This window comes from Brachypodium distachyon, chromosome 1, assembly GCF_000005505.3.
Source record: "Brachypodium distachyon strain Bd21 chromosome 1, Brachypodium_distachyon_v3.0, whole genome shotgun sequence".
Taxonomy (NCBI): Eukaryota; Viridiplantae; Streptophyta; class Magnoliopsida; order Poales; family Poaceae; genus Brachypodium; species Brachypodium distachyon.
Genome location: NC_016131.3, coordinates 46379149 through 46391644, shown reverse-complemented (window position 1 = coordinate 46391644; position 12496 = coordinate 46379149). Strand labels below are relative to the sequence as shown.

General features: G+C 46.7%; 1 protein-coding gene across 2 annotated transcripts; it reads right to left on the bottom strand.

The window, feature by feature from the left end:
* Nucleotides 1–2875: 2875 nt before the first annotated feature.
* LOC100830912 lies at nucleotides 2876–5060 on the bottom strand. 2 transcript variants are annotated; one of them, XM_024458091.1, is made up of 3 exons: nucleotides 4148–5060; nucleotides 3929–4050; nucleotides 2876–3823 (listed from the first exon to the last, which is right to left on the bottom strand). In XM_024458091.1, exons 1-3 carry the CDS (start codon nucleotides 4310–4312, stop codon nucleotides 3466–3468), a joined length of 645 nt encoding a protein of 214 aa, XP_024313859.1. In that variant the 5' UTR covers nucleotides 4313–5060; the 3' UTR covers nucleotides 2876–3465. The 2 variants fall into 2 exon arrangements, with proteins under 2 accessions (XP_024313859.1, XP_003564209.1); XM_003564161.4 differs by having other exon boundaries at nucleotides 3929–4053; nucleotides 4148–5058.
* Nucleotides 5061–12496: the final 7436 nt, after the last annotated feature.

Genomic DNA, 12496 nt, shown 5'->3' with positions numbered 1-12496 from the left:
ACCATTTCACAGAGAAGGAACCAAATATGCAACACGTACTGCACCACGACCCCCTATTTAGCAATGCAATGATGTGTTGCGGAACATCCATATAAGTGTTGCTCGTGTCTGCACCAGCGGGAGTTTTATATCCTCAAGTTCCCCTGTATTCGGCTGCATCATGCACACTTATCTTGCAAAGGGTGTGTTTCCTGCGACAAGGTGTTCAACGATTTCAGGTTCTCATTGCTTTTGATGGGCAGTTCATGCGTCTCTTCAAGATCCGTGACGTTACCACTGTTTGTGTATAAATGACACCGACATTTTCATCGGAGAGACATGAAGAAGCAATATCATGGTCGAGATGATGAAATGTAGAGATTTTGTCTTCGGTGAACGTCTGACAAAGAAAGCCTTGACGGGAAAAGAGAGAAAATGAAGTGCTTGTGCGAGAAAAGAATCGACTGATCGGAGTCTGTTTGCAGGAGTGGACATTGTGTTTTGTGTTTTGTGAGATAGTTGACCACGTCTGCCAATTGGAGTATTTCGGTTGTCGGTTTTCACCTCCCAACAAAAACCGGGCGAACGGTCTGCTTTCAACCTCTCCCGATCACGAGCTTGGCCCAAGGCCCACATGCAAGAAACCCAGCCGGCGTAAACTTCCCGTCTATGATATGCCCCCCGACGCCTCGTGGCGTCTGCTCATGCACTAGGGTCCTCTCAAAAAGAAAAAAGAAAAAAAGAAAATTCACGCACTAGGATTCACCCTGTGCAAAACCGAACCGGAAACCGAAAAAATAACCGAAACCGAACAGAAATTCCGGTTTTGGGTCCGATTTCAGGAAAGCCAAACCGAATGACTGTCGGTTTTTCGGTTAGAAACCGACCGGTCTTCGGTTAAACCAAAATAACCGAAACCCACCCCCAACAAAGGAAAAATTTGCTTTGCTGGGGAGTCGAATTCCCGTCCTCTGCCTCCCCGGCCCCCGCTGCCCCTCGCTGCAAGTTGGGCTGAGAAACGTTCGTGTTTCTCTTGAGGAAAACATGTTTTTAGCTAGTTCATCAGTCGGGGCTTTCAGTTTCTCTTGAGCTCTTGCTATTGGGCCGAGTATGCTAGTATGTCAACAATATGTTCAGTTCATCATTATTGTTGACAAAAACACTAATATACGTGCAATATGTTCAATTCGCAGAGTGTACTAGTCGGTAGCATTATACATGCTCTTGACAACATATTTTATATGGGTGTTTGAATTTACGTGCGACAACACGTTATGTGTTGCTCAACTTTGGTTATTTTGGTTATTACCGAAACCGAACCATATTTTTATACGTAACCGTATTAACCGAAGTATACATACCGTATTACCGAATAACCGTATTAACCGAACGCACACCCTCTAGGGTGCTCCTCCTCCTTCCCAAATCCCCCAACTTGTAGTTGTTTGATTTGTTTGGAGGGGCCGGGGAATTTTCTCATGTGTTCTTCTTCTTTTTGTTTTGCGGGAACTCGTGTGTTCTTCTTTTTCGTTCGATTAGTACTTCAGTCGATCTGCTGATCTGTACTTGTCGTCTGATTCGTTCCCTTCAACTGCAAATTCGGGTCACCCTGCAACTGAACAAACCGAACCAAGATAAATCTGCTTGTTCGGTTCGGTTTTCTTATTCTTCTTAGGTATCTCGGTGGACATCTTTTAGAAACCGAAATATTGGGGTTAAATTTTTTTCGAAACAATATTGGCGTTAACTGATAACGTGGAAGAGACGACAACAAAGTACTCCACAATTGGTTGTCCACTCGACATTGCCCAAACTCCACTCACAAAGGCAATAAAAAGAAAAAGAAGCCTGGTCCTTGCTCAACGACAACATTCACTCCACTCCACTCCCATATATGTACTCCACACTCCACAGGTACACGGCCGTGTGGTGCGATTCTCATTTAATGAATGCACGTGTGGTTTGTCGTCGGGCTCGGGCTCGATTTTTATTATTACAGCTTTAACTCGCCGAGACGACGGTGAGAAAGGTGCAGTGCTAGCTACGTAGGTGGGTGGCGACGTGATCGCCGATTATAGGCTTGTAGCATAATTAAGTCATTCGAATTTACAAGGGACTAGATATATAAAGGAGATAGATTTCAACGGAGAGCTGTCGTGTCAAAAGCTTTTTGCGCCCAGTGCTCGTCCGTCGTTTACGGCTAGGCGAGAAGAGACGAGCGTGGTCATCTTTGAGACTTGAGAAAAGCAAACAATTAGCAATTTTTATGTCGTTTGAGAAATCTTATTACTTTTTCACTCATTTTTCCTTGTGAGAAAACCAAGGTTACTTACAGGATCATCTTTAAAAGGTATAGACAAGTCTTGGAAAAAAAAACTATGCTATCTTTCTTGGTGGCGGACCCAGGTTTTCAGTATGAGGTGGCGCATTTTCAATAATGAATGGAACAAAAACACCACGATTTTAATTTTTTCATTTTTTTAATAGTTTGCACTAGAAGAAAAGAATTTTAAAAGTTATTGAGTTGGGTGGCCTCACCAATAACCCAACAAGGTCTGCCCCTGTTCTTTCTTTTACACTCGCTGTGACGCACCATGAGCGAGCCTCGATGCTCCCCTGAACCGTGTCACAGCTAGAGAGACGTTGTTTAACGTAGAAGTTGAAGCTCGTCGATTGGAATAAAGAAACAATTTTGCTATATCTAAGTCGTCTGATTTGCAGTTAGAAATAAATTGATTTCTCAGCCATTGAATATTGTTTGCGAATAATGGAAAAAGAAGAGTTAAATGACATCCAAATACTAAACTACATCAACCGAGATTTAAGACTTTTTCTTAAAATTCAAGCGCTTGAGATATGGCCATCGTGACGGTCATGTAGCTTCTTAAACTTAAAGTTGTACAAAGAAAGTTATAATTTTTTTATTAAGTGTTAAATGGCCACTTCATTAACATACCACAATTCATAGGATGCCCAACTTGAGGGATTGGATGACAGGGGATTTGGAAAAACTCGGGCGATCAAACTCCGTAATCCCACCGCTTCCAAAAACTACACGACGACCAACCAAGCTGGATTTCCTTCCCAGGACCGGTGAAGTCCTCCTGTCCAGTCCAAAGAGGGGTGGACTGTGACTCTGGAGACGATTCTGGTGACACCATCAGAACGAATCAGAGGATCTCATGATCTCAAGTTTCCTCATCAAGTTCTGATACTCTATCTAGCACATGCTTCTTCTTGCTTCTTGGTCAGAGAGGATGATGTAGCAGACCGGACACTATCAACGGCTACATACATGGACACATTACATGCCCGCCAAAAACAACCTTCTGGCCGATCACTCATCGGGTAAAAGAAAAAAGAAAACCCAAACTAAAATGCCAATCATGCACGGATGCACAGCAATCAGAAGCAAAAGAGGGCATCGATCACAGCAGTTCACAGGCATGGTGACGGGCTGATGGCTCATGGCATGTAATGCACGTGCTAGGAGGAGGCGGCGGCTTGGTCGACGGCGGCGCGGCAGAAGGGGCAGGAGTGGGAGGCGCCCTGGGCCTGGAGCCATGGCAGCGCGCAGCTCCAGTGGAAGCGGTGGCCGCACGGCAGGTGCGCCAGGACGTCGCCCGCGGCGAACTCTTCCAGGCAGACGGCGCACTCCGCCTGCTCCGCCGCCTCCCACCGCAGCGGCCGCCCGCCCCACCGCATCAGCCGCCTCATCACGCCCTTCTTCGAGTACACCTCCCGCTGCACGCCCATCGCCGCCGCCGCCGTCGTATTCGAGCCCTCTCCGCCGCCGCTCCCGTTATTTGCTCTGCTCAACTTTATGCTCCCCGTGCTATGATGCCTGCACTCATGGATTCAGCTTAACTAACAACAATCGAAAGGAATAATAAAGAAGGAAGGAATCCTTGGATCGGCATCGATCGATCGGATTATATTAATTAAGGACCTCTTGATGGCGGCGTCGGCTCTGTTGCTACTCCGGAGCTTCTGGTCGAGCCTCTGCTTCGCCTCCCGGGCATTGCTGTCCAGCGCCCACCCATGCATCGTCGGCTCCATCACGCCGCTCCTCTGCTGCAAACACATCAACAACCAAACCAATTAATCATCCCCACGAAACGAAAACAATCGATCAAACAAGCTCGATGTTATCGCCGCCGCTTATTACCTTGCCGCCGGAACTAACGGCGGAGGCGGCGTGGCCGTGGCCGGCCGCGTAGAGGCAGAAGGAGAAGCGCCGGGTGGCCCCGGGCGCCAGCGGGTCGGCGCCGCCGCCGCCCTGCCACATCCGCCGCCGCCGCGCGCACTCCACGCCAGGGAGCATCCCGGCCATGGTTTTACCCGTAAACGCGCGGCCCCAACGCCTTCCACGGAGCTCTGCTCTTTCCGAAACGACAAGGAGCTAGTCTGCTAGTGCGTGTATAACACTACTCCACCAAGCTTTAGCTACGTAGTAGTAGCACTCCTCCTACGTGGGATGCAACGCGTGCGAGCCCCACCACCACACGCCGGCCTAATCTTTGGGCGCAGCATTTATGTGCGCCAGATCTATCGAACTAAGCTAGGCGGGGGCGAAGCGAAGAGGAAGCTATACGTGGGCGCTGGCCATTTCAGGCAGCGGCAGGAACGGCAAGTGATCCTCCATGATCTCCTCCTCCTCTGAGTTCTCTCTGTCTCGGATCGACATGGGATGGCCGGATGGGAGTACTACTACGGAGGGCGGCGAGGACGGGTGGCTTTATTTGCAAGGCTCCCCTCCTCGTGCTGATGCTGATGGTACTGGTGAATTGGTGCCGGGGATCGAATTATGGGATCTGGGTGGGCCCATGGATGGCATGGAAATCCACTGGTCATATGAGAGGAGGAATTATTGGAGGGGTCAGATCAGGGTCGTCAGGTCAGGTCAATTCGACGCGACAGCCGATCTACCCCAAAGTGCTTCCATTCGATCCTCTGCGCCAGCGAAGTGGAGGTGCGAAACCGCCGCTGACACGTACACGGTCCTATACACTTGAGATGAAGGATTCGCCAGAATTCTCCAGAATTTCGTGGCACTCCGGGAAACTGACAAGGGAAGCCGATCGAGTGAGCGATGAGCAGAAGCAGTTAAGTAGGGGCGTCGAGCGACAAAGCTCGTCCTGCTCGTCGAACGCCCTTTGCTGGTGGCGTGGTAGCTGCGCGCGTACGAGAAAAGGACCGTAGCACTTTCGGGGAAGCTTCCGGGGAGCAGCGTCTGGACAGAGCGACATGCCGTGCCATCCTTCGCCATAATGCGTGGTGGCTCGCCATCGTCCCCTGCCCCGGCTGCCCCCACCTTGTTGCTGTCGCCGCTCTCTCCCATCCCAATTCCCGAACCCCCTCTCGATCAACCAGCGTTTGCTTGCTTCCAAAGCCACAAGCTAAACCAGTAGCCACCGGCCATGCAGATTGGCTCCGTCCTAATCAAGCGTATCTTGTAGTCCTTTCGTTTCATAATTCTTATTACATGTATCTAGACGCATTTTAGAAATAGATACGTTTATTCTGACAAATTTAAGACACGAATTATGTAACGGAGGGAGTAGTTTAATGGATGCTGGGGGCTCAGGATGATATATCGTGGTTAAAGAAATGGATTTAGAATCGTGGTGGTGCTATAGTTTGATGTTTCTCAGGACACTCTTCTGATACGCTCGATCGATCGGGCAGATAGATGATTTTGCTCGTGGCAGGTGTTCAAGATTCTGGATTTGTTGGCGGCACCCTGATATGATATCAAATCAAATCGTTTCTCGCGTGAGTGCATTTTAGTAATCGAGAAAATTAACCTGACATCTGGCACTGAAAATTGAACTTGAGGATGCGTGGAAGATGGCACGCAGGAAGATATCTTTTGGGAATACGACGCTCGACTTATATTATCAGCGTCGTTAACTACACTAGATTATTCGCAAGAAAAAAAAACTACATTACATTACGGGGTAGCAATCAACGCGCGACCGAAAGATTAGTAAGAACGGTTGCCATGCGTTGGATGACCTACGGAGTAATTTTTATGAAAATTTGCTATCGTCCGAATCGGCAATCGGCAATCGGCAAATCCACTAAAGAGTTTTTTTTTTTAGAGGAAGACACTAAAGAGTAGTACTTCTTGGTAAATCGAAATAGGTCTCGACGATCCAATCGAGAGTTTATTTTGTCTAGTGGATGCCTGCCGCAGCAGCAGGCCGCTGTTGTCTGATTTGCAAGATTCGTTTGTTGGTCCTCCTTTTTTTTTAGCGGTATGTTGGGCCTCAGTATGGTAGTCGTGCTCTTTGAGAAATTGAGCCCGTAGAGTTTGGAAAACTGTATGGGGTTTTGGAGGAGGGAAGGAAGTGTGGGGAGGTCGATAATGGGCTTTATTTTGTCTATTTATTGTTTCGCTATATTTTCCCCCCTGTTTTCAAGTATATTGATACCACGGAGAATATGGCGTTTAGAGATTTCATTGTAATTCTTAATTATAGGAGCTACCTTGTAGTTTCTAATGTCTTTGATCCAAAGCATTGTACCTGTAATGATTTTTGAGTTTGAATAAAATTACAGGTTACTCTCTCTAAAAAAAAAGCAATCCCCTAAAAAAAGCAACTGATTATAAAATAAGTTCAATCCAATACAGTTCAGTAACCATAATATGAGCCTCTGTAGTATTTTCTTTGCGGAATCTTCAAGCTAATTCTCAATATACATATGCACTGTGTTGGACTGATCACCGCTCTTTGTCCAAAAAAAAAAATCGGTGTACTTATGCACTCTCATATCCTTCACAAGCTCTGCCCCTGGATTAGGTGATGAGATGACCTTGAAATGCAGTGTTATTTCATCAATTTCTATTGTGCACACATTCAGATGTTGGATTTTACGCGCCTTTTTCTTCATTTGAACATTATAATACAATTTTTTTAATATCAACCATTTTGACTCCAAGTTTCTCTCTAGAAAGGAAAATGCTCTTTCTTTTGAGCGGAAGAAAGGAAAAAGCTAAAAGCCCAAGTTCATCTCTAGAAAGGAAAAAGCTAAAAGCCCAAGTTCTTCTCTAAAAGTGGAAAGGCTAAAGCCCAAGTTCTTCTCTAAAAGTGGAAAGGCTAAAGCCCAAGTGTTCCCAGAGGCCCCGGATCTCATAACAGTTGCTCCCGAAAGTATAAAACATCTTGGAGTATTTCACCTGTCTGTGGCACTGAGCCACTGACCAAGCGTTGGGAAATCTTGGGATTGCTCCAAGATTGTCTAATTCCCAGTTCTACAATCTACGCTACTGAAGTCGAGAGACCGGCAAGTCGAACTCTGACAGGAACCGAAACGTACCATCGACAAGGTGATCTCAGATCAGGAGTGAAGAGTGATCCGAAATTCCAAAAGAAAGAACACAGTTTTTTTTTGAGAGAGAGAAAAGAAAGAACACACGTGAGTCTGTGACAGGCACTACTTCTCAATTTCTTTCGATCCTAGCCCACGGACACAAAATGCGATCTTCGGCCCAAAATAGATACTACAAAATTACATGGGCGACTGGCCCGAACCATTCCCACCGTCCGGGCCAACACCAGGTTAACCACAGGAACGCTTTCCAGTTTCCACGGTTCTACCGCGACTCCTTCCGCACTTCCGCAGCCGCCCACGGCACGAACGCCGAAGGCTCCGCCGGCTGACCGGCCAACGACCGGGCCGCGCCCCAGTGCCTGTATTCAGGGTCGTCGTTCCCTTATCTGAAAACGAGGAAACGCCGTCCCCGCTAGCTCTTGCCGCCCTTTTGCTTTGCTGGTCGGCGTCCAAGTCCACACGCGACATCCCTTTGGTCTGGGGTCTTGGATCTTCGGACTTTACGTGCTCATCCGGAGAAAAACGACCGGCCGAATGTGTGCGTGCATGGTGTCTAACGCAGAGTCAGTTAAAATCTCGTTTCGTGGAAAAACAAAGGGAGCAGTGATAGTCTAATAGAGTAGGATGGACGTAACCTTGTTTCTGGAGAAGGCCGGGGTCCTGCGTGCGTGCCTGCCGTGCCGGGGGGGTTTGGAGGTTGGGTGTGGTTGATGTCGGCCGTTTTGTCGTGTCCGCGCGCGGACAAGGATTCAGTCAGAACTCAAAGAGCAGACATCACGCGCTTCCAAATCCCACGTCCTTTTCCATGTGTCGCAGCGGTTCCTCTAGCGCTCTCGCTTTCACAGTTTTCACTGTAGCATAGTACTAGTAGCATACGGTCGCTCTCAGCGAGGTTACGGCCATGCATTCAGGAAATGCGAAAGCTTGGAACTCGAAGCACGTGTCGGGAAGGCAGACGCTGACTCTGATCTCGCACGCTTTGTTTCAGCCGTTAATCATCCTCCGCGAAGCAGCTACAGCAGGCTTACACGTATCGGCTCGCCCACATGCCGTCCGTCCCTTTCCGTTTCATAAGATAAAAAAAAATCAGCACACGTCCAGCCAACACCACGTCCCCCGCCACGCGCCGCGGCCTCGCCCTGGCCGTTTTTATTTTTCCTTGGAGGCGAAGCACTTTTCGCACCCAGAACCAGACACCCATTCTTTTTTCTAACGTCCCGGACGACGTTGGATCCCTGTCGCGCCGGTGCAACCGAAGCCTTGTGACGAAGCTGGGCTGCTGCGCCGTGTCGGCTCGCCCGCCCACGCGTCGCTGCGAGTTCCTAGGTGGTACACGGACGTGTTTCGCCAGGGAGGGGTATTTGCCTTCAAAGGAGACAGCGTTAGTACTAGTACTCTTACTATAGATGTTGATTTGTTTAAGTGGCTCTGACTTGTTTCAGTACTGCTCCGGCAGTTTTGATTTGGCGTACGATGATCGATGACGAGCTGCGTGATAACACGTGGTTACCTGTAACTGATTTTTATTTATTTCTACGACCGTGCCTCATTCGTCCACAATTTTCACAGTTTCTAGTAATAAAACGACATAAAATGTCATTTGTGCTCAATGCACATCTGTTATACATGCACTGGCGGAGGGTAATGGAGGCCAAACTGGGCTGCAACCCCCTTATAAATTGCAAATTTTTTACTATACTATGGACAATGTATCAATGACATGTGTGCACAAATATGTTTTGTTGATAGATAGCCTTCCTTACTCAGTATTTTGTTCATTTGTATAGGTTTGTTTTTCTCTCTCCCTGTAAATAGCATGTACGTTTTTACTTTGCTTCATATATGCAATATCGTGGCATCCCCTGCAGTTTCTGGCCAAAATAAAATTACATGTGTTTTCAGTCGGACGTATATATTTCATCTGATGCATAGGCCAAATCATGAGGTAACCGTATGCAAGTGTGCACGAGAATCTACTAGCTATGGCTCTTTAATCACAACCGGCTGCAAAAACAAGACTCAACCACATTAACCAACAGATCAAACATGGTGTTGTGTTAGTTCACAAGATCAACTACTCCCTCCGTCCCATATTAAGTGATCCAAATTTGTTTAAATATGGACGTATATATATACTAAATATGTCTAGATACATGTAATAGAAAGTCACTTAATGTGGGACGGAGAGAGTATAATTTAATGAATCTTGGTCTCACGTTCTTTTCTGAAATCCCTTATTTATTCTAGTTTTTCTTTTTGCAAGATTCTAAACTACACACAAAAGAAGATTATATATTTTAGATAATTGTCCTAATTCAAAAAACCTCTCAAATGTGCCCTAATATAGCATGTGTATGTTAATTTTTAGATAATATATGTCGATTTTTCTCTCGTTCCTCTCTTTTCTAACCATGCCAATTATCATGTAATCGACGAAATGAACATCTAAGATTGTATGAATCCAGTTAAAATTTGATGAGGTACTCTGTTAATTCAATATCTTCTAGTAAAAAAAATCTTGCATATGTACCGCTATTTGAAATTAAATTAACCCCTCTTGGCTTTTCGTCACGCTCTGCCACTGTATGCCTGCATAACAGAACTTTCATAAAGACACCATTCACATCAAATTTTCTCTTTTTTGTCTTTCCGTAGAACAAAAATGTCTTTTTTCCGGCTCCATTTCGTCAATCCCACCTAACTAAAGAGCGAGTACACATTTGTGCCCCGTCCATTGTTGGCACCAACAGGCACAGCGATGCTCCGGCTCCCTCCCTCGCGTGAGCATAGCCCCTCGTCCTGACTAACTACACAACATTTTCATACGGTACCCAGTGATGCGATACAATACGCACTACTCCACGGACAACGATGGAGAGAAGTCAAACACGAGCATTAAGCTGACGAGCCACATGCCCAGTTGCCCACACGACGACTTGTACGTGAGCCGGTAGACCGGAAGATTTAACATACAGTACGGTGCACTCACGAGGCCTGATCCGCAGCTCCGCGAGATAAAACAACAGCACACTAGTATCGATCTTCCCAGCGCTGGCTGGATTCGCTCACACGACACGGCACGACAACGCTCTCCTAGGATCGATCTTAAGCTAATCCAACCATCCATATCTCCAAGCTTCATCGAGCCGTCCGTGGGTGCTATCCACGATACGGGAAATTTTTGCTCTTCTAGCCCCTTGCAAAGTTCCGAATGTTAAAACTAGCCTGACCAAAAGTCCAAAAAATGAGACGTGTGCCCTTTTATCAATTGAGTTGGCGGAAAGATCTTTTTACCAATTGAGTTGGCAGAAAAAGTACCTTTTGTCAGTTGTGTTGGCGGAAGGCGTGAGCTGGCTGCTCGGCCCACATGATCCACAAAGTGTAAATGACGGTTTTTTATAATTCAAAAAAGTGCTTTCCGCCATCTTAATTGGCAGTAGATGTTTTCCGCCGTTTTAATTGGCAACAAGTGCATTCCGCCAGGCCATTTTTGACATTTAATTTGAAAGGGGTCCATTTTGATCAATTAAACTGACGAGGGGGCTAGAGGAGCAAAAAACTTCACGATACGATACGGTGCTCCAGCTAATACGAGTATTTGCACCCCTCTTCATAGCCACATGTTTGGCCTTCTTTCTTTTCTCTCTCTTAGTTAATTCCGGACACTTTAAATTAGAGTGCAGGATTAACAGTATTACCACCTGATAACTTTCTCTTTCTTTCTTTCTTTCTTTCTTTCTTTCTCTCTCTCTCCCCACTTTTAAGTACATTGTGGTACATGAAATATTTTTAAGTACATATTTAGTACATTAGGTTATATGAACTGTACATATCAGGTTTTAAATATCCCCTGTACATGAACTTATGATACAAGTACATCGTATGGTACATCACATGCATTTTAACAGTTTTTGAAATACCTCATGCACATGACAGATACATCAAGGTATATGACAAGTACATGAAGATACATCACAGATACATCAAGGTACATGATAGTTCTCAACTCATACAATTAATAAGTACCTCATCAACGATAAATTACGTCACATTACATGATAAGTACCTCCTCAATTTTCAATGGAGATAGAAAAAGGAAGAAGAAACAATCTAAGTACTTTGTCATATGAAGACTTTGTACATCAATTCATAACAGTACATCGTGTACTAAATCACAGTACAAACAATCATCGAAACACGGTACCAATCATCTAACATGGGAAAAAAATCAAAGAGGAGTACATCATGTACCAAGACAAAATCACAGTACGACAGTCATCAAAACACAGTACCTCATCCCCGCAAAAAAAAACACAGTACAAACAATCATCGAAACACGGTACCAATCATCTAACATGGAAAAAAATCAAAGAGGAGTACATCATGTACCAAGACAAAATCATAGTACGAACAGTCATCAAAACACAGTGCCTCATCCCCGCAAAAAAAAACACAGTACTTCATGAATCTAACATAGTAAAAAGGAATTGAGGCAAGATACGTCACATACCAGGACAAAATCACGGTACCAACAAGTACAAATTCGATCCTCAAACTTCAAATCAAGTACAAATTCAACGTCCATGTCGATCTTCAAAAATCAAGTTGTACTTGGTCAATCCTCAAACCTCAAACCAGGAGAAAAAATGAATCAAAAACAAATCTCTCCGTCACCTCCACGGCGCGCGGGGGCTTCCACATCCCAGACCGCGGCGGCGGACACAGGAGGGGCTTGGGAGGCAGCGGACATGGGCGGGGCTGGGGAGACGGCGAGGGGGCGGCGACGAGGCACGCACGTGTGGGCCGGGGCGGCGGCGAAGCCAGGGACGGCGGCCGACGCGTTGGCAGAGCCCGGGACAGCGACTGGCATGGGCGGGGGCGGCGGGGGAGGTCGAAGCCGGCGCGGGCTGGGTCGGCGGCCAGGACAGCCTCACGGGAGGAGAAGAGGCCGCCCGGCGGGGAGGAGAAGAGCACGGCCTCGGCCGCTCGGGTCTGAGAGAGGACGAGAGAGAAAACGAGAGAAAGAGTGTGGGCTTCTGACGAGCGGGTACCGCTGGGACGCACGATCATCTCCTAATCAAGATTAAGAAGTAAGGAGAGAAAGTACCGCGGTACACGTGATTGGTACCCATTGGGTAGATAGTTGGTGTGGCACCGTGCCGTGCTCCAGCGGCGCCCA

Bases quoted from the DNA above. Each gene is read 5' to 3' on its own strand.
- LOC100830912 (XM_003564161.4), bottom strand. From the start codon at position 4,312: ATGGCCGGGATGCTCCCTGGCGTGGAGTGCGCGCGGCGGCGGCGGATG. The intron at 4,054-4,147 runs GTAATAAGCGGC...ATGTGTTTGCAG, and splicing joins CCGTTAGTTCCGGCGGCAAG to CAGAGGAGCGGCGTGATGGA. The intron at 3,824-3,928 runs GTCCTTAATTAA...CCATGAGTGCAG, and splicing joins GCCGACGCCGCCATCAAGAG to GCATCATAGCACGGGGAGCA.